We start from the raw sequence: 22,366 nt of genomic DNA, 5'->3' as shown, positions 1-22,366 counted from the left end.
CTTATGTAACTTTTGCCAAGTCAAAGTCTGCCATAATGACCTTTCCTGCAGTCCTGCGCTGAACAACTGGCATTCAGAGAAGATATACATACTAATAAAATACGACGATTGTCGCAAGGATGCATCTTTGTTGAGCAACTAGCTGGCTGACAGTCCTGATAACTGGCAGTGGTGGAAAAAGGCACTCTTCCTTCCAAGAGGCATGCTAGGAAACTGGTGCCAACACTTTCACCTTTTTATTTTTCCTCTCTGAATCTTAACAGCCTTAAAAAACTCAGAATTTCCCACCACCTGTCCAAGATCACAGCTTGAAAGGCAGAGGCAAAAATGATCCATTCCACTGCTAGGGTTTTGAAAATACATGCCACAGTTATGTGATTTGTAATGACTTGGACAGAACAGTTCTGTATAGCTGAAAATATTTCCATCTATGCTTCTCCTTCCTAAAGTCATTCTTTACTTGCAGAGTAAATGATTTTTTTTCTTTCTAGGGGTTATTACTTGCCCAGGGACAGTATCTTTGGATGTGTCTGTGAATTAAAATAGAAGGGGAGAGAAATCGAGCTGTATCCACAGGTGGTGTTGCTGCAGAGAAGGAAATGTAATCTATTTATTTCCTAGGTTGTGCTAGACTGTGCAGGGATGTTCTTGTTTTGCTTCCCTAGAAATAAAGAAGCATAAGGTATTCAGAGGTGCAATGCTGTTCTACATATTCTCTGTGATGACCTATCAGCTTCTGAACTCTCCCTGTCCCCTCATTGCAAAGGTACTAACAAAACCTGGACCTATACACTCCAAATTGGACCAGGCGATCAGTAACTGTGATCATGAACATGAGGAAAAGGAAGAACCATCAGGTCAGCAGGGCTGGATCCAGGTTCCTTCCCTGGCTTCAGATGCCTCAGTATGGGAGTTAGCAGGCAGATGTTCAACGTGAATTCTGGTGCTGAGACACCTCTGAAGGACCTCTGAACGTGCATTGTTGGTAAGGCTGCTCGCAGGCAGGAAGGCAGTAAAAAAGACAACCGATGGGTTAATTGATTGCACACACTGTAGTCACAGAATGTATGCAACACTGCTGAAGATCAGCATGGCAGCACATGTAAGATGAAGTCTATTGGTGCCAGCTAACCACAATGCATTAAAGCTCTACAGAAGATGGTCTGCTGAAGTGCTTGCTGGCATGGCTTACAGAGGGGGTGGAGAGCTTGGGCCACCAAAGTATCAGAGCATCCCTCAGGGAAAAAGGCAGGTAAGACAAGACCCCTGTGCTCACATAGGGTCTTTCTGCGCCCATAACAGAAGCAGTTCAGCAGACTGTGGGTTTCTGTGCAGGGTGGGAAGCTTTGACCAAAGCAGTTAATGTGGGTATGAACAATGGGGTACCGTGTATAGCCTGCCAATGTCACAGTCAAAAGAGGTACGTACAGGGTTCAGCTCACTGAATGTCCCCTGGTAAATGATTTCACCTTTCTGTACTCATTTCTCATCTTCCCTGGTCTCTGCTCTGTTGGAAGCTGACGTTGGATATGTATTTACTGTTGTGCTAGCACAAGGCGGGGAAGACCTCAGCTGGTGCTGCTCTAATGCCAGTAATGAAAAATAGAGATTCGTCTTCTCCATTGCCAAAACAGAAAGAAAACTACTCTGAAACTATTCAGAAGGTGCATAATGGGGTTTGCTTTGCCTCTCTTGTAACATCAAGTCTCATAAACTGCTGGAGACAGAATAATAAAGCTCTGGGAAGCACTTGTGCCTGAAATCCCATCTTCAAAGCACCATTTAGACTTGACCTAGATGGTTTTCACACTGTTCACAGTAAGTATCACAATCCACATTTTCTAGGGAAGGATGGGGAGGCAGGTTTAAGGGGCACAAACAATCCTACAGGGTGATTAAATGACAAAACCAAAACTAAATCTATTATAGAGGGGCAGTTTGTGCCTTTTTTTTTGCATGACAAATGCTGTGGTCTCCAATGGCATGGCCTGTATTCCTTATTACTGAATAGATTTGGTTTCTCTCCTTCTTTCTTCTATCTCTCTTTCATAGGAAAAAGAAAAACAACCAAACAAATGAATATTGATTGATTTAATTTTAAAAGCATAAAGACTAATGAGACAATCGGTGTTGAAAAGGTAAGTAGGTGCAATTTTCCCCTATCACAAACTCTTGCTGTTGTTCCATTTGCCACTTGTGAAACTGGTCAGCTGCCTCAGGAAAACCTATTTTTCCTCTATAAAATGCTCTAAGTCTCTTCAGGCTAAAGCACTTCAATAAACACTTGATTTGCCACAATGGGGATTTGCTTGGAAGTCTCGCAGATGCAAAAGTCAGATGCACTGAAGTTTCACAATGTCTTTCACATCAATACAAGAGGTACTCTGTATATATGAAGCATCACACAACAACCTATTTTCTGAAGAATGCAGGCTTTGAAAATGCCTCATGCTGAGTGTTCAGAGTTAGTGGATACTTGTGACAATTTTGCCCTCACTTGTGTGCCCAGAAAAAAGTGGGGAGATAGCTAGTCCTCATCAGAGCAACTGAAAATAAAAAAAAATATTAAAGTTCGTGATGGTGGTTGTTTGGAAAAAAGCGCCTGAATAAGGACACTAAGGAGAACAATAAACAACTGCATTGCCTCCTTTCTGAAACAGAAGTTTAGACTTCATGCTGAGTTTACTGAGTAAGGCTCTTTGGCATGTATTTTTGAGTCAGATGGAGAGTTAATGGATGCCATACACCACAGAACTGTGCAGCGGCAGCTGCGCTCATCCTCACTGCTCTGTACTGAACTTGGAGCAAGTTACCAGCTTGCTTCCATTACCTTTGATATCTATTGTACATCCATTTCAATAAACATCTGATTTGCCACAATGTGGACTTGTTTCGGATACCTAGCAGATCCAAAAGCCAGATGTGCATCTTCGTACAGATGTAGGTACTTCAGTGTATGATGTAGACATTCCCTAAAGGATCGTAATTATTCTTTTGGTGCCTTTTAGCCAAGGAAAACATTTCCAACATTTTGTAGATGGAATACACTACGGTAACCTTTGAAAGACAATATGACTTGAATTGCTGAATGCCATTTAACCAGTCACTTTTCAGAAAGCAATGCACTTCACAGTAAAAAAAATCCCAAGTCTTGGACCAATCAAAACCACTGTTGATATTTCTCAATTAGCCAAAACAGGGTTTTGTGCTTTTTTTTTTTAAAGGGAACAAAATTAATCTAAAAAGAGAGAGTTAAGTTGTTAAATCACAGGCCAATGTGACAATCATAAAAGCTTAAAACTCTGGTGGTAATTTCTGCTACAACACAGTAAAAGGTTGTCATCAGTTTTGCTGCCTTTGTACTTGAGTAAGTACCCAAAATCTGCGATTCCGGATCACATGTGGAAACATATAATGTTTCAGCAATATATTTACAAGCAAACCAATTGTTCATTGTTCATGGTTTAAGTGGGGTTTTATTAAGTTAAAAAATTCTGCTAAAAAAGGAGAAACAGCTTGTATTAAGTTAACAAAAAAGGAGAAACAGCTTGTAGTGAAGTGCAATACTAACAGCACATCAGCAGTGAAAGCTCTCTGATTGGTTTCTTACGTATGATGTGAACTGTTTCAAAACACAGAGACAGAGAAAGATAAATCTGTAAAGGTCTGCTATATTCTGAGCACCTGTTGCCCTACCTTAATGCATGCTGAAAGGCTTTCTGCACGAACAGGTCAAAACGCAGCCGCAATGAAATCACCTGCCTGAAGCTGAGCTTTCTAGAGGCCTTTGACAATTCATTTGCTGCACAGGCTATAGTACATTTGTTTTCCAGCCCTCAACTATGTCGTAAAGATCTGCTTTGAAGTTTCAGTGCAAAGTTTTGCATTGATTTGCAACAACTACTCAAAACAAGTAAGGTTGCGCAAAGAGAAAAGCAATGAAATTCAATGACAGTATTGTCCCGATTTGCTTCTGTTAGCATTATTTTATGCTAGCTGAAGGGAAGGGGTCTCATCCCCTTGATTTTAGGCTGGTGCATTAGACACGTTTCAGCTTGCTAAACCTTCACAGTTTCACACCTTCCAGGACCAACAAAGAAACCGCAAACATGATTGCCCTGGAACTGAAAATACCTCCCTTTTTTTTTTTTCCTTTCCCCCTCCCTCTCCATGTTACTAAGAAAATAAGACTGTTACTATTGGGGTTTTTTTTTCTTTTTTTTTTGTTTTTTTTTCTGTTGGTCACATTTCTAGCAAGACAAAAACCTTCTGTTGGAAGGATAATTCAACTGAAAAAACACCTCCTTACAAAGAGCAGGTAAAGCATGGGAAGCTTATTTCAGCAAAGTTTGTTAAATATCAGGACTCTTGGCAACATGCAAGAGAAGTTAAGAGTAGTGGCTGTTAAGACACCCAGGTTCCCAAAACTGGCTGTCTCCTGTGGATTAATAAGAACACGTGGAGTTTAAAATGTAGTCATTCTTTTACATGAAACTTTTGATAGGTGAGTTTAGCCATAGAAGACTATGTGTCAAGTGGCAAAGCATGCACCTCTCAAGGTTAGAGGAATTGTGAATTCCACTTTATTTTTCATCAGCCTTATAACTGGCTGTCTTGGAAAATCTGATTTAGACATGGGATCTGGCACATATCTGGTGCTATTTATGATGATAAAGCGTCAGAAATAGTGTGAACACTTATGGGGATAGTATGGGTCTGTTCTTGCTCACCACTGAAAGTAGCTGCAAGACTCCTATTAAGTTGGTGGGGAGCAGGACAGAGACCTACTGCAGGAGAAGAGTATAGTGACTGGTGGTCTAAATCCAGCAAAAGGGGTAATTTTATGTACTCAGACATGATCATGTTACCCAACATATGGAACTCCAGTGACTGACTACCCCCCCACTTAGCCTACCCGAAATGCAAAGTAAACTAACCCAGCCTCAGGCTTCTTTCACTGTGGTTGGGTCAAATTGTTCTCCTGGGCCTCTAAGCATCCATATGTCGCTTGCCAAGTCTCAGGGAAGGATTGTGCTTGGCATCATAAGGAAACCGATGGGCTGCAGAATAACCCTTTATATGTAAGTTGTGTATCACTGGGTGATTGAGCAACATCTGAGAACAAGAGAAAATACCGGTGATCCACCCTAGGAGGAATATGGAAAGTTTTCCCTACCCTTTAACAAGATCGGCTAAACCTTGGTATTTTCTTCACGAGGCCAGACAACTCTGACTTATTCTGTCTTCCCTCAGAAGTAATTTTCCTCCATTTATGATCATTGCTGGCTCTCCTGAACTCTTCTCCATTTGGCCCATGTCCTTCTTGGACACTAACGTCCAGCACGGGTCTGACCAAAGCACCATTTCATGTGCCTTATAGGCAACATTCCTGTCAATATATACCAGCCTGTCTGCCTTTTTCATGACATATGAGACTGCTGACTGATGTTCACTGGAATATCCACTATCATCTTTTCTTCAGAATTGCTATCCAGCAATTGATTAGTACTAGGTGCTAAGAATCATGGAATCACGGAATCATGGAGTTTTCAGAGTTGGAAGGGACCTCTAGGGATCATCTAGTCCAACTCCCCTGCCAAAGCAGGATTGCCCAGAGCACATTACTCAGGACTGCATCCAGGCGGGTCTTGAAAATCTCCAGAGAAGGGGACTCCACCACCTCCCTGGGCAGCCTGTGCCAGTGCTCTGTCACCCTCACCATAAAGAAGTGTTTCCGTGTATTTGAACGGAACTTCCTGTGCTCCAACTTGTGCCCATTGCCCTTTGTCCTGTCACTGGGAACCACTGAAAAGAGCCTGGCTCCATCCTCCTTCAACCCACTCTTTAGATACTTGTATGCCATAATAAGGTTTCCCCTCAGCCTTCTCTTCTCCAGGCTAAAGAGTCCCAGCTCTCTCAGCCTTTCCTCATAAGGCAGATGCTCCAAGCCCTTAATCATCTTAGTTGCCCTTCGCTGGACTCGCTCCAGAAGTTCCCTGTCCCTCTTGAACTGGGGAGCCCAAAACCGGACACAGTATTCCAGTTGTGGACTCACCAGTGCAGAGTAGAGGGGGAGAATGACCTCCCTCGACCTACTGGCCACACTCTTCCCTATGCAGCCCAGGATTCCATTGGCCTTTTTGGCAACAAGGGCACATTGCTGGGCCATGGATAATTTACTGTCTACCACAACCCCCAGATCCTTCTCCTCCGAGCTACTTCCCAGCAGGTCCGCCCCTAACCTGTACTGGTGCCTAGCATTCTTCCTCCCCAGGTGCAGGACCTTGCACTTGAATCCATTTGTTTTGAAGAGATCCTGTGAAAAAGGCTAGTAATCTGCCAGTACCATTTGAAACACTCTTTTTCAAATGCATTCACAGTTCCTTCCAGTGAAGAACAGGTTACATATCCAGCAGCTGTGCTGTATTATCTGATCCGGGTTCATGAAATGCTGTCTAGAACTGGAGCAAGGTCAGACTCAAGCTGGACAGTCTTTGGTACAGGTTTCCACCGTGACAGCTGATTGCTAATATCTATATTTTTGCTTCAGTTCTCCAGCCAATTTTGCACCTGTTATCTTCACCTAGACAGAGGTGTGACCAACACAATAGCGCCAATGAGAAACCAGGTCTACCTTCTTCTTAGTGAAACCTCCTACAGCTCAGTGTGACACATGCAGCCAAATGGACAAACCATGCAACAAGCCCTGTAAGTGTGTCTTTGTGGCCAGTGAGCTCACCAGTGTCACAGCACCTCGGGGAAGCACACAGACCCATACCACTTCTGCTTTCAGTGGTACATGGATGGAGTTTAGTTAAACCACTCTCCAATTCCATACAGATAGTGACAATTTATAACCAGGGCCACCTGATCTTTCTGGACCTTAATGCCTTGCAACCAGCCACCTATAACTTGCCCACAATCACATGGTCAGTATTATCCACACCAATATAAATTGGATTTATTTCATCAAGGAGCGTGTGTTTTCAAAGTAACGGAGACCAAAGACAATTTTTGTTCTTTTACGTGTCTAATCGAGGATGGTGGTTTCCCCTACAATGTCACAATCCAACATGAAGTAGAAACTGGAGTTGTAGGTACTTGGTCCACCAAAAATACTAGTCTTGTTGCCTTATATCTGCTTTTCAGGACTGCTTTAATGGGCTGTGGGGTGGGTTCCAGACAAAGAACGATGGTGCAGTGCTCTCCCAAGAGCCAGGGGGCAAATGCAAAGGGGAATTCTTCCCAGCGCCCCGAGATGCGTGGCAGAGTTGTAACAGCAGCTCCAGCCAGCTCTCGCCGGTTCAGCAGTGTTGTCCATCCCCTCCTTCTTAACAATGCAATAATCTTTAAATACATGTTGTCTCCTTAATTTTAAATTATTATACTGTTTTAAAAGCCCAGAAAAAAAATCATCATTAATGTAAAGAGTTGTCTATATTGGAAACTTCATTGATTCCAGAACAACTCCTCTGTGGGACATTCAGTCCTGTGAATTGCCAAGAAATTCACGGAGAAGAAGGGCTGCACTGCTCAGTGTCACATCAGTCTCATCAAAACTTTTGCTCAGCATTGTATGCAATGTTGCACATGATAGGGAGAAAAATACTTGTAAACCACTTAGATCCTATTATTTTTTCTCTGGAGATCAGGCAGCTGATAACGAAAATCATGAAAAGTATGAACAGGTCTCTATTTCACAGATGAGTTCCAGACATCCTATACGGATATCAGTCTCAATTTTGCACTTTCTGAAACTTCGCAATAACAAGTGTAAATTTAGCTGATATTTCTTAGTGTCTTACTGATACAGGGACACAGTTCTTAAAGATGTTGTGTTCAGACCGTTCTTTATTTCATTTTTTAAAACCTGGATTTTATTTTTCCTGGCTGGTTAGAAGTTACTTCCTTAACCAGAACAATCTGTTAAGTTCATCATGATGCTGGGATGAGTTTATGTACACTCCTAATTCAGCACTTATCCCTACCACAAGGTGTGGTCTTAAAGATGCAGCTTAAAATGCTGGAAAATGGACTAGCCTTCTGCTGGAGTCTACTTCTCTAAGGTGCAGCAAGTGCTCGCATATGCTTATATTTATTGAGAACAAATATGTGGTTAACAACCGAGTCTTAATTTTTATGTCAATGTATGTAGAAATTCAAAATAGATAAGAGATTAACTCCCAAACACTGTACTACCTGCACAGAGCTGCCAGAACTTGCCGACACATCCAAGACAGTAATTTTGTACCAAAGCCAGTGTATGAGACAATCCAGTCCCCTGTGCTGCAGTTACTGCAAATCTAGTGGCACCTTGGATGCCAAATGCTTGCTTTATGCTCCGAATGGGAAGCAGTTGGATGACTAGGGATTCTTTAAAAACCAATGGGTGTCAGCGGGAGGTTTTCCAAGGACCTGACACACGGTGCAGTGCAGACCTGTTCCACGAGAGGCTAACAAGCGTGTGTGTGTGTGTGTGTGTGTGTGTGTGTGTGTGTGTTTGCGGGTGTGTGTACTCCCATCCCTTTCCCTCTGGGAAGCCCAGTGGGAAAGACCAGCCAGCCCGATGCTGTCACTGCAGCACGCGGCGCTCAGCTGGTTAATAGCTAGACGCCTGCATTTAGCACCGCTACCCTCTCCCGAGTAATCTCAGCTCTGCACTCGCTCCTGCTGCTGCCATAAAGAGACTGCAGCTGTGTGACTCTCTGCAGCACGCGTTACAGGCGGCTCAACTCTTCCCCCTCTAGCAATAAATCGCACGGCAATCTGGCTTCTAATTTCTGTCTGCAATTGTCAACCTCTTAATAGGGGCTCCTTAGCCATTACCTGCCCAGGTTATGTCCTTCTACCGCAGTGCTGCTTGTAACTCTGCATGGCAAAAGAACATGGCTGAAGCAGATGAGCTGACAATGACATGTCCCCAAAAAGCTGGAAAGCACCTTTTATTTAGCCCTCTGCTGGTAAACTGAGGGCGTTCTTTCAAGGTATGTATTTTTTAAAATCTGAGCACACCTCTGCTGTCCAAATCTTGAGCTGATTGCCAGCGACTGCTATTATTAGGCATTGCAGAGGGGCCGAGCCCCACCCTGCTAACTGTTGTCTGTGGATCCTGACAAATGATGCTGGCAGCTCAAATTAAAATAATCAGAGCACTGCCTAAATCAACAGCCTGAGCTCTGCGCCGTCTGGAAAGGGCAGCATCTCACAGATGAGAGCAGGTCTGTCTCCTTCCAAAAAGAGCTCCCCAAACTACATTGGTTGTTGGCCTTTTTTTTTTTTTTTTGTGCACAGAGAGCATTTGTTTTTACTGGCGAAGAGGAAGAAAGCTTTACATGCCTTCAGCGCCTAACCTTGCTGCAAGTCATCTAAGTAACAAAAAGCATGTGTGTGTCAAGAGCTACACAGGTCTGGTGTGCAATTGCCAAAAGGCCACACTCATTTTGCTGCCACTGGACTGGTTGGTGACGTTAACCCTTGCAAGCACGTGGCTTTTGCCAGATCAGAACTGGCAACAGAAATTAGGACCAGGGGGAGGTGTGGCATCCCTGTGATCCCGAGTCCTGCTCCTGAAAGGCATCCTCATTCCGAAGAGCACGCACAAGCCCAAGGCATGTTCATGTGCCATTCGAGAGAGGGCAAGGTTAAAGATCACATTTCAACACCATCCTACCTAAATAAGGAAGCATGGGGTTGAATTCATGGCTCTGTTGGTTTTGCTGGTTAAACAGGCAACCAAATCCCTCGCCTGAGCTTCATTTCCCTCATCAATAGACAAATACACGGAAATCTTTGCAAAGTTCCTTGGGACCCACTCACAAAGAGGCTCAGAAGCTAAATATTACTGCTGTGATTCCTCATAATTTACTTTATATGCACAGTCTGGTGCTTTCCCAAATACATGCTGCAGACCAACCATCTTGCTGGTAACTACTTTGCAAGGATTCAGCTGATGCAAGAGTATACTTAATTCTGTACAAGAATAAAACAGTATTTGTAAAGCAGCTAAGGAGTTAGATTCCTGGAAGAGCAAGAGTGCTTGAGGAGGGACTGAGCATCACTGTGCACTCCCTTCCAGCCCCATCCCACCCTCACCTCAGCTACCCAGCGATACATCACTTTTATCACGGCACATAAATCCCAAAGTCTCACCTCTGACTTCACACGAACATCTCCCCCACTGCTACCATGGCACGTGGCATCTGTCCTTAAAGTTACACTCCAGGCTGTAGCTGTTTCATAGTTTCCAAAAATGTAAATCTTTCACAACTGTTTTACTTTACCAGAGAATTAGCAACAACAACATCACAAAGACTTTTCACCCATTTTCAACTTCTTTTGCAAAATATAATTTGAAAGGCACAAAATGAAATCCAGTATCTCAGCTCCTAGTTTGTGCTCAAGAGATGTTGGTGATGTGTTAAGGGCTAGGAATGTGCTGTGGAAACAATTCTAAATTTAAACAGTTGAGTTTGGGTAAGTCTGGAGACTGTCTAGAAATTTCTCGAGAGCAAGTTGGTTTCTGGTTTCTATTTGTTCCTAGTTTTCACTGATACCTTGACAGCAATATTTTTTCATCACATTTCTGTTTCTCTTGCTGTCATGTAAATATTCCCAAAGCAAAAACACAGATAAAACCCAAGACAGCAATTTTAGTTTTCAGACATTATTGGCATTATTCTTTGGCTTTTGGCTTAGAATGGGCAAAGGCCGTAACATTTCTTACACTGTGTGTGAACTCACAGTGTTTTATATGCTGTAGAAGTCAAGACAAGATACAACTGTGCTCGCACGGGTTTCTGTCTGCAAGGTCTGCCATGAAGCTGACTCATGATATTGCTGCAGTCCAGGGTCTGACTGCACGTTTGTGTGAGAGAAACCTCTCTTCATCCCTTACAGCAAATGTAAACAAAACACTTCCTCTCCCTCAACTGATTTCCACTGAGGTTCACAGGAACTCACAGGTTCATATTGTGCTCACAACGTAGATCTCATTTAGGTTTACATTGTGATAATCCCTAGTTTACACATGCTAAACCCATTCCTGGAAATGTTTGCAGCAAGATACAGACTCTTCCTAACCCCACCAGGTTTTCCTCACCCTAGAGCGCTCTGGAAATCTGTTAAGGTCTGACTGGCCCTCATGTCTTTGCAGCTCAGAATATAAAAGGAGGACAGCTACAGCTACAGGAGGATTTTCTATTTCAGGTACTTGGATGTTAGGACTGTTGAGGAACAAGGTGGCAGAGGAATGGTTGTGATTAATCAGAGCCATAAATATAATTGCAAATAGGATAACGAAGGAAAAATGGGAATGGAAAAATTGGATTAAACTATGTAGCAGCAATATTCAAATAAGCTTCACAATGAATTGCAAGGGGGTGCTTTCTTTAGTGCTGAAATTCATGATAGCACTTAAAGACATGGTTACTCCGGGAATGTAATTGAGTACACAGGATGGGCTGCACTGCGTCAGACCATCCAGCCCATGGTCCATTCTAGCACAATGTCTAAAGCAGAAGGCCTCAGGACCACGGCAAATACATGCAAAACTTCTCTGCCAGCCTCTAGTAATTTGCAACTCAAAATTTACTTCTGTCTAATGAGAAATTCCTTCCTGGATTCTACTTCCATGAGCATGCCTGAGTTCTCCTCAAGCTCAGGTGCATTCTGAGCATCCACCACATCCTGGACAGAGGGGATCTACAGCTTAAAAACTCATTTTAGGAAGAATATATCTTTGGATTTGTTTTGTCCACAACTGCTAACATCCTTAGACACCCACTAATTCTTGTTCCAAAAGGTGTGAGTAGTATTTCCTTATCCTCCCTCCCTGTAACACTCATGACTTTCTACAGATTCTTCTCACTCACCTATTTTCCAAGCAAAAAAGTCCCAGCCTGCTTACTCTTTCCATATCTTGTTGCCCTTTTTTTTCTGCAGGCTTTAGGTCTGAAAACAACTGAATTCAGGTAGATTCAATCATATGCTTAACTTTAAGGACATAAACATTACTTTCTTAAGGAAGGCATGGGAAACCAGTGTACTGTCATCTCAGCAATAGTAAACTGCTGATTAAATGAATTTGCCACATCTTCCTGTGTGATCCCCAACACCAGAGATCCTAATTGTCATGAACAATGTTGTCTGAAAGGACTCATAAAAATTGTAGAGAAGTGTTACAGTAAAATGACCCTGGGCATGAGATCTGGCTGGGGAAGGACCTTTTACAAGGGCACGTAGTGATAGGACAAGGGGGAATGGCTTCAAACTGGAAGAGGGGAGATTTAGATTAGATATTAGGAAGAACTTTTTCACTTTGAGGGTGGTGAGGCACTGGAATAGGTTGCCCAGAGAAGTTGTGGAAGCTCCATCCCTGGAGATGTTTAAGAACAGGCTGGATGTGGCCTTGGGCAACCTGGTCCAGTGGGAGGTGTCCCTGCCCATGGCAGAGGGGTTGGAATTCGATGATCTTCAAGGTCCCTTCCAACCTAAACCATTCTATGATTCTATGATCTACCAGGAATGAATTTTAATTTTGTGGGGTAATAGACAATAGATGAACGGGGGAAAAAAAGATATATTGGCTTTTCTGCCAATAAATTTTCTGAAATTTATGGACACCGCATGATGCTCACTGCAGTTGCTGAGTGTCCAACTCAGAAATGAAGAATGCCTAGGTTACCAGCAATTGTGATAATGAAACTATACCGGTACTATCTTTCCAAAGGAAAACTGTATTACTATTCTCAAAGACCTGTTGAAAAATTAGTGCAATGCTGTATGTAAACATACACGCACCTGCCTCCCTTTTGGGAGGACTCTAAAACCTCACCTGGTATAGGTTTAATTAGTATGAAACTAATCTGGTTTGCAGGACAAGGATCCCCTCCTCATCCCTGCTGAGCTACCTCCCACGCTAGCTCTAGCCCCTTGCGAAAGGCAGCACTGCTCACACCGCAGAGCCCTCTTCTGCGGTGGTGGCCTCTACTCCCTGACATTTAGATGCACAGTCCTGCACTGGCCTCTCTTAACACCAGCTGTACACAGGTGTGAAGGACTTCTTTAAATGGAGGACCCCATTTACCAAATAATCCAACTTGCTCTGCAGGACTGCTTTTTGTCATCGTATTTACTCCTCCACCACTCTATGCTACCTGCACACATTCGGTTTTGATTTTTCATTTACATCAAATTACCAACAAAGAACACTTCTGAGCCTTGAAAAGCTGCTTCCTATAAGCTCTCCCCTGCCTTTGCTCTCAAGGAACAAGGCTCTGTTCAGCAGTCTTCCTCACTAACAGCAACTTTTGGACAGCCATCAGTTAACCAGTCCTTAATCCATCTAAGACAGACCCCACTGATACAGGAGGCGTCTATTTTTAAACAACAATGTCCTGCTGTACTAAGTCAAACACCTGATGACAGTTAAGTAATGTTAGAGCCAGCTCAACAAACTTTTAATCTCATAGAAAAAGCAAGACCAGTCTTGTTCAACAGGAAGTACCTTTGACATGGCTACTTGAATGTCAATAATTACTTTTCTTTAATGCTTCACTGAGCTACCGGTTCTCAGAGCTGGGCACTGGTAAGTGGTAACCATCATTAAAGTTGGTTTTACATGTTAAGAAATCAGTGCACTTTAGTAGCTTCCCTCTTGCATCCGTAGGCTGGACGTGTCCTTAACCTGAAAATCTGCTCCAGCTCCTGTGTTGGTTGCTGCTCTAGTGGAGGATTTCTCCTCAGTGCTGTCCCTCAATGATTGCCTTTAATTCACAAGGCACTGCATCTTATGTACATTTGTACCCCAGATGCGCCAATACATACTCAGTGCCACCACTTCCCAGATATATGGCTGCTAGCTAAGCAATAGAAAATATTTACATTTTGAGCTCACTATCTGGTGGTCATCTCTGCAGTCACAGAGAAGGGGGGCATATAATAAATTGTGGAGCCACATAGTTTATTTATCCAAAACGTGATAAACTAACTCAGATCACCTGTCCCCTGGCCACCAAGCCTGCTTCCTCCAGGACTATCTGCATTCCAAACTTCTGAGCAACTCACAGCAGGCATATTTTTTTAAAGCCACAAAAATGTTTCCTTTTTCACCCAAATTTTTACCCACTGCCCCCCCTTCAGGAAAAGAGCTGATGCAAGCACTGGAGTGTGCTATGGGAACATGCTCAGAGAGAAGATGGCTTCTGACCTCCTCTTTTAACCTCTTGCTTGCCTTCTGCGAGACACCTTCCAGCAGCATTCAGGGTGGGCACCACTCATCTCCGTTGGTGGTAGAGCAGCAGATTGGTGCTGTGGTGATTTAGGGTCAGGCTCAAACAGATGTTAAGTGTGGTGTGGCATGACAGAAAGATTTACCTGTATCTGTCTGTGGCACACTTGATACCCAAGTGGGGAGATATGATATGACCTCTGCTCAGGGAAGGATCAGAAAACCAATTGCTCCTGGCCACCGCAGGACCTCCCCAGAACACAGAATTTATGTTTTCCTCCCAAGCAGAGAGAACTGGGTTTAACTTTTTTGTTGTTGTCTCACATCTTCCCACTTCTCAAACTGGACTGCCACAGTGTGCTGAGTCTTGCAGACTCTGCAGTCTCTCAGTTTGTGAATCTTAGGAACTTCAGAAACAGAAAGGTCTAAGAGTCACAGCTTAAGCGTGTACAATGGTATTAAAAACATACATATTTAAAGCGTCTTTTTTTTTTTTTTGAATCACACATTCTATTTTGTAAAGACTTATTTAGTTGTTTCTTGCCCCGCTAAACCAAGTTCTCCTCAATCTTGCATCTAAGTTCTCCTCAATCTTGCATGCATCCCTAACAGATCTCTGAGACAAGGGCAAAGTCCGTTATTCACAGTTTACAGATGGAAAATGAATGCACGGGAGGCTAAGTACTTGCTGCTGGCAAAACAAGTGGCTAACTCATGTTCACCAAGGTTTGGATTAGTGTCCTAACAGTTAGACCCCTTTTTTCCTCTTCCCATGACACTTGCCTCTGTGCCAGACAGGCATATATTAAAGCTGTGATTAGTCAGAGTAACAAAGTACAAAATCAAACTCTTCAAAATGCATCAGCCTTCTGGTGCAAACATCCATATTTCCATGTCTGGATTTTGTTTTCCCTAATTACTTAGTGATGCACACTTAAAATTTACCCTGCCTGTCTTCCTGGAAAGCTCATTTGCCACGGCGATTGTAGAAGCAAGCACAAATGGACAGGCAACAGTGCGTAGAAGTCCCAATAGTGAATGGATTTCTTTCCATATGCCTAGAATCCACCCGGCTTGATTGAAGGGTGCTGGTGTAAGTGTCTGCTCATCTGAGTGAGATACTGCAGCTTGTTAAAATAGAGGGAACACCAAGCTGAACTGAAATGCCACCTTTTTCTTCTTCTAAGAAATCCCATGCAACTTTTGAGGATTGACCTTATTTCAGCCAAACAGTGGCACCAGAGAAATGCCTAACTTGTGTCATATCACACATCCTTATAGAGCAAAGCTTACACTAGAAATAAACTTCTCTGCATTCGACAATTGTTTGCAGCATCCCAAGCACAGGAGGAAAGTTATTTAACAAGCTTATATGGAAAACCTGTTGCTCTGCAGAGTGGGTAAGCAAACAAGCACTTCACAGAACCACGCTCAAGCTTAAAATAAGGCCGAATATTTTTGATGCTGAAGTGAAATTATTTCAATCTAATTCACTGCATACATTCCTATTCTATGGTTTATTTGTTGCCAGAAATAGACACCGAAAAGGATATATGTCTAAAACGAAGATCCAGATTCTCAAGGCCTTCTCTCATACCAGCATAAACATATTGTAAAAAGCTGCAATACACCAGTTGATAATTTTACATCCGTAATGGCCTCGTTGGTATGAAATACAAAGCACCAAGAAGCAGAACGATTTAAGCACATCATGTGGAGCGGAAATGGGTGCTACTTGGTTTTCTGTTGTATAGCAGTCAAAAGAAGCTGCAATAATGTAAACCTTTTTTTTTTTTTTTAATATGAAGACAGAAGTTTTTCAGAGCTATGCACAGCAGCAATGCATGGAGCAGCTCTGCAGTATGGTTCTGCCACACAGGAGTCCCAAACCAGAGGCAGCGGCAAGGGTTGCCTCTGGGGGAACGTTCCCAGTGTCTCAATTTGGAGATTTGGCAATGCCTACACTGACAGAAAACTGTGAACCAGCTTAAAAATATGCATCCACTTTCCACTGACTGAAAATGAAACGGTTATGGTAAACACCACCCCACATCAAATGATACCTTTTGCTCTTTTTCAAGAAATATTTTAGAGAGAGAAAACCCGCAATCTGTTTGTTTTACATCTGGTTATTTTAAATCTCCACAGAGCTATTAGCGGACTTAAAGAAAACAGCTTGGAACAGCAGCACAGCAGCAGCAGCCATTCCTCTTGCTACAAAGGAAATCTGTAATCTCTGCCGGCTACAGTAAAACGTAGCATCTGTTGATCACTGGGGGAACCGGGGAAGGGAACGTAAAACCCATGCCGGCTCTGCCATCTTCTGTCATTTCCCTTCAGACCTCCAGGTGTGCATTGCCCGGCACGGACCGTGCCATCCGACCGGGACCGGCACAGCTGCATCAGCATCTCAGCCGTGGGGAAGAAGAAGAGCCGGGTGTCACTGGAACAAGGGCAGGCTGTGTGGGGCTGGCAGAGCGGCAGTGCCCATGGAAACACAGGCCTTTTGACACGGCGCCTGTGCCCTACTAGAAGATGAGCTGGCAATTTCTGCGTGCTGGGATGATGGTGGTTTGTTAAACACCCAGGCCCAGCTCTCCCCAGGTGCCACTGCCCACATTCCTCTGAGGTCTGCACCAGCTGAGCCCATACCTCACTCTAATTACGGTACTAAATGTGAGAACAGAAGTTTTAACTAAAATGGGGCAAAATCCTGCCTAAACTTTACCCCTGGCAGGATGCAACTTGGCAGGGAATTTGTCTGAAAGCATATGCTCAGCTATGGAGCTGAGGTGACAGTTTAACTAGTAGATCAAATAATTACACAGTTTTGATAACGTAGTGTTTCTATTTGATTGTCTTAAAAATTAGTAATATCACAATCACTTTCTGCAGTAAAAGCCACCCTGCAGCAGATCATTTTGTTTAACTTCTTAATCAGCTAAGCTAAAGCTCCCACCGTGAGAAAATATCGTTTCAGCAGAGTACTGATTTTCTCCCGCAATCTCCCCTCCTCCCCACTTATTCCTTCTTTTCTTCTCCATCATCAATCTTTTAAGCGTGCCACTGTGCATTCACATTTTTCTTTCTGCACGTGTCAGCTCAACGCTCTTCCTCAGAGCCCTCTTTCTCCGCCAAATCCTGCAAAGCAGACTTTAACCATTTGTTTCCCGAATGGGGAACTCCAGGCACAACTTCGTGAACACCAGGCTCTCCGGGCGCTTCCCAGCCACCCTGCCGGAATCCCCCCTTCCCTCCGCAACCCCCCCCAGGTACGGACAAAAGAGCAAGTAAAATGAAACTGACTTACTGCTATGGCTTGGAGCCTTTCCTTGTGCAACTCCGCTTCCGCCATCCTGGAGAGAAGGACACCGGAGGAGAGAGAGGGAGATGGGTGGTGGTGGTGGGAAAAAAAAAAAAAAAAAAAAAAAAAAACCAACAAAAAAAAAAAAAGGGGAAAGAAACAGGCAAACAAAACCCAAACGTAGCGCACACCGCAGTCACCCGGGGGGAACTGGAGTAATGGCAAAGAAAGCCGAGCTCCTGTGTAGTAGTCAGCCACTTTTGGAGGCACTGCAGGCTGGCTCACGGTAGGATCATTTTAGTCACTGGACCGGTGCCTGCCTCGCTGCCTGTCTCCCAGCTGTATTGCTAACTGCATTTCATTGCTGCTTCTGTGCGCTGCTGCTGTCACACAAGCCATGTATGCGCTCTCCAGGCAGCCGAGCGCAGGGATAGCTCGCATGGCTATAATTTTTTGCCTTGACGTCTCAGCTCATTTGCTCCTCCTATGGGGCGCTGGGTCACGACAGGAGCTCGACATCAGTAGCGTGCACAGTAATCCAGACCCGCACGGCTGCGGCAGAGGGGGCAGACGGCTGTGCCACCGCGTGTCCTTAGCGGCGGCGGGGCGGGAGGGACGGTGGCACATGGCACGGAGCTGCGGCAGGCGGCGGCTGCGGGGCCCCCGGAGAAAGCGGGTTTGGCCAAGGGAAAGGACAGGGCCGGCTGCAGGAGGGAGGGCAGGGGCGGTGGGGGAACCGCACAGCCGCTGGGGAAGGCAGCGGTGACATGGCACGCTGCGGAGGGCTGATGCTGCAGGGCAGCGGCGAAGAGCGTGTGTGTGTGTGTGTGTGTGTGTGTGTCTGTGTGTCTGTGTGTGTGTGTGTGTGTGTGTGAGGGGGGGAAGAGGGAAGGTGTCCATACACCCTGCACGTGCGCTGCACATTAAAGCGCTGTACTGCCATCAGGGCACGCCAAAGTGACAACGCTGTGCATAAAACCAGTCTGACTGAAGCCCCCAGGTGCCTTAGAAACAGAGAAGGATGCAGGTGGGGAAGGGAGGGGAGGCCTGAGCCACCCGTTATCCTGAGGGTACCCTTGATCTCAAGGGTGGCTTTGGTTTTGCATGCAACCTCCTCTTTTTTTTTTTTTTTTTTGGTATAATCTCCCATCTGCTTTGTTTTCTCATAAACAGCAAAGAAGCACCTCCCTCCCTCCCAGCCTGGCCCCATGGGGTGAGCACAGGGCTGCCCCAGCGGAGGGATGCCCGCGATCCAGGATGGCCACCGCGCTGGCTGCAGGGCTGGGCAGGGGCTGAGCGTGGCATCCCGCCACTGGGAGCAGACGTGCATATTGCAGCATATAATTTTGGTTCAATAATCCCGTGCTGACAAGACAGGGAGACCCCACCATCTTGGAGGAAAGCAGACTGGAGGTCACCCTGCTTTCCATGTGCCTGCCCTTTCGTGTGCCACCCAGCCTGGCATTTTATCTCTCTGCTGGCATCCCTCTCTCCTCTCCCAGACATCCTCCACCTCCATCCCTTTTCCAGCCCTGGGGTTTGCGACTTGCTGCAGGGTGCTTTTCAAGGCAGCTCCATTCTCATATATTTCCACCTCCTGGTCCCATTTCCCTTACTGGTGCCCAGCCTCCTTGTCTCGTGACAGCATGTCAAAGTGACTTCTTGCTTAGCTTTGCCTCTGTGAAAGAGGTCCTTTGTTGTACAGAAAACTCACAGAACATTATATAATTCCGGTGGTCTCTGTGGCCAAAAGGCAAAGTTTTGTTGCCATATCCCAAGTGAAGCAGTATCTGTAAGCGGGTGTTGGGGTGGGCTCACAGCTAGGGGAAATGCAACAGTTCCGGCTTAAACTGGGATACTTGTTCATTCTTCCAGCTCTAAGTAATTTATTGGATGGCATCTGTCCTGTAGCTTATTTGGTCCCTTTCAGCTTGTTGCTTTTCTTCAAAACTTCTCTTTTTTTTTTTTTTTGTTTGTTTGCTTTGTTTTCAGTTACTGCATAAAAGTCCATATATTGCTGCTTATATTACTACAGCTGGTTTTGAAATATCCTGTCACACAGGATCCAGACATCTATACGCCCACATGTGCACTGCGAACATACATGGGCAACTCCTACCAAGACCTGCAAGCTATGCAGTTAACCCCCTTCAATACCCTTCTCATGTTTTGCTGTTAAGCCTTGCCAGGGGAAGGAATTCTGCTACGGGCTATAACCAGCAACGGCAAGGGTATGCCCCAGTGCTGACTGGAGCCAGGACAGGCAACTTATTCACTCCACGACCTGTAGTCATGTTAGATGCTGCCAAAGTGGTGTGTGAAATGCATCCCATTAGGCCACCCCCTCTTTACTTCCACACGGCATTGACTCAGCAAACCTACATTTAACTGCATTCAAGGTAGTTGTATACAAAAGCACATGTGTGCATGTCACTTCTGACACAAAACCTCGTGACAGCTCATGAAGAACAGTAACTGCAGCAGAGACAGACACTGCATTTGCCCCACGTTTATTCTCTCTCCCATGTAACTGCAGTGCCTGTTGCAGGCGAGGGGTAAGCAGGGTGCATCCTGGTGGGTCCGGGGGCGTTCCTGGCCCCAGCGAAACATGCCGCAGGGCTGTGCACCCCTCTCCAGGTTAGTTTGCCAAGGAAATGTGCATCAGCTCTGCTGGAGCAGCCCACCCTGTTGGCTCATTATGATTGTACAGGAATGACAGAGGACGCGTGAGCAGCGGAGCAGTTTCTTGCGGGTGGCTTACAACGCAGAGGAAAGGCGGAAAGTCATACTATAATAATAGCCACTGATTTCTCTACGGTGTCTTTCTTTTTGGTTAACTTAAAGCGTGTGATGCAGTGAGGTGGGAATCCTTCACCCAGGTAGATCGCAGAGCACACCCAGGTGAAATGACCTCTATAAGGTGACTGACTAGGTCATGACAGAGAGGGGACAGCCCCTGTGGACATTTGGGTAGTGAAGGCAGCTTTAAATAAAACAAAACAAGTACCTGGTCCATTTTTACACCTATTTTTGTCCATGCTGGTTAAGATTTTTGTTTCCAGAATGTTTTGCTATGTTGGTAAGGAACTTTAATAAAAAATTAAGAAATTGTGTTAACCCTCACAGATTTTTATTTGTTTTGATTTACTTTTAGGGCAGTAAGGCAGGGTAGCATTTCCAAATTTTGAAGAGACTAAGAAAACAAGAGCGGTTGGGAAATGTAGGGAGGAGCAAGAAGATTCTAGAAGAGTAGGCAAGCAGGAGGAAAGACATATTTTAATATACTTTGTTCAGTAGCTAGAAATGAGGAAGAAAGAAAAAAATTCCCTATTATTTTTCAAGTGAGTTAAAAGGCTGTTCTTTTCACCGCAATTTTTAAAAGAGCAAAAACTGCTACATCTTAATAATGTGTGAATTGCATCCCATTTCCATGCAAAACAGATTTTTATTTTCATTTCTTTAGAAAAGAGTGTAGGAAACAATCTGTGGTCCCTGCTCAATGCTGGAGAGGATCCTGAAAGCACTCTGAGCTATGTGTAGCCTGAACTTTAAATGAAACGGCCTAGTTGTATGGTGGAAATCAGGTTCTTGTCCTTGCCATGGAGCTGAGCCAGATTAGGAAAGGTTCTCACTTAAATCACCTGTGTTTGATTTTTGACAACCCCCTTTTTTTTTTTTTGACAGACAAGGTATTTTTTTGCCATTGCCCTGCAAACAGCCAGAACCCTTTTGCGTGATGCTGGGCATCTTGTCCTCAGAGCAAAACCCTTGGCTTCTCATCCTGGCTGTTTGTAGGGACTGAATCAGTCAAAGAAACCAGACTTTGGCCTGAAGACTGCATAAGGAAGGCACATGCATACACATGAAGGTCAGGATTAACGCCTCAGCCATTGCAAATACATCGACATATTTTTGTGGTGACACGTTAGTGGTTGGATCATGGCAGTGGTTGTCAAGAAAACACAGACCAAGGAGGGAAAACAGGCTTCACATTTGCATTTCAGATTGTTTAAGAGGAGATACTTCTGGCTCTTAAAATTACCACATGCCAGCATGTTGCATTGTGCTGCACTAACACTGTTCTGGCATCCTCACTATTGTCAAGCATTCCTCCCTAGGGCATATTTGAACCATATTATTTTCATCTAAGTTGAAATTCTGAGGTTTGATTAATCTGTTTTTTATCTTCCTTACCAGACTCTGGCCTCAGATGCTATATTAAAATAGGCCAGGAATGAAAAGTTCGTCTAAACTTCTGGATTCCTGAGCCCATTGTCCGCTCTCGCTTTTTGGACTCCCTTAAACACGGTGTCTCACACAGCACAGCCTTTGAAATTTTTGGCAGTGGCACCATCCAGCACTTCCAGGAGAGGCTAATCCATCTGCGGTTTTAATTGGGGCGCTCAGCCTCATCAGACAATGGTCTCTTGGTGTCCTTCTCTGTCCCGTACCCAGACTGCTTGCTTTGGGTGCACGTTGGCTGCGCCACCAGGGGTTGTGCTTGGCCCACCTGGAACCTCACCACTGTGAGCTGCACCTCAGGGAACCCCTTCCCAAGAAGCCATCATCCTGGGACAGTTGTCCTCATCCCACCTGGGCTTGTTAACCCAGTAAATGGTGGCTGCACGGTGTGAGTGGTGTGTCCAAGCCCTTGCACACCCATTGGATCGTGGTGGGGGCCCCTGGTCCATTGCCACTCATGACTTGCAGTGGTGAAAGTAAGGAGTGGGTGAACACCCAAATATGTGCCTTTACCCCTCCACTGCAGGGTGGCAGATGCTACCACTGGTACACCTTCTTCATCCCCCACTGCCCCCGGCGTGGGGTTTCATGGG

General features: G+C 44.7%; 1 protein-coding gene across 2 annotated transcripts in view; it reads right to left on the bottom strand.

The window, feature by feature from the left end:
- Positions 1 to 17,582, bottom strand: part of LOC309683639 (paralemmin-1-like) — a gene marked incomplete at both ends in the record, with an annotated part of 126,365 nt that extends 108,783 nt beyond the window's left edge. For both annotated transcript variants that reach the window (XM_082497963.1, XM_082497964.1), the window contains one exon: positions 17,538 to 17,582. In XM_082497963.1, the coding sequence (XP_082354089.1) occupies positions 17,538 to 17,582 (45 nt within the window). The remainder of the gene's footprint in view (positions 1 to 17,537) is intronic.
- Positions 17,583 to 22,366: the final 4,784 nt, after the last annotated feature.

The sequence above is a fragment of the Vanellus vanellus genome (assembly GCF_965231255.1).
Source record: "Vanellus vanellus genome assembly, chromosome: Z".
NCBI classification, from domain to species: Eukaryota; Metazoa; Chordata; class Aves; order Charadriiformes; family Charadriidae; genus Vanellus; species Vanellus vanellus.
This window is presented reverse-complemented; position numbering and strand designations above follow the sequence as displayed.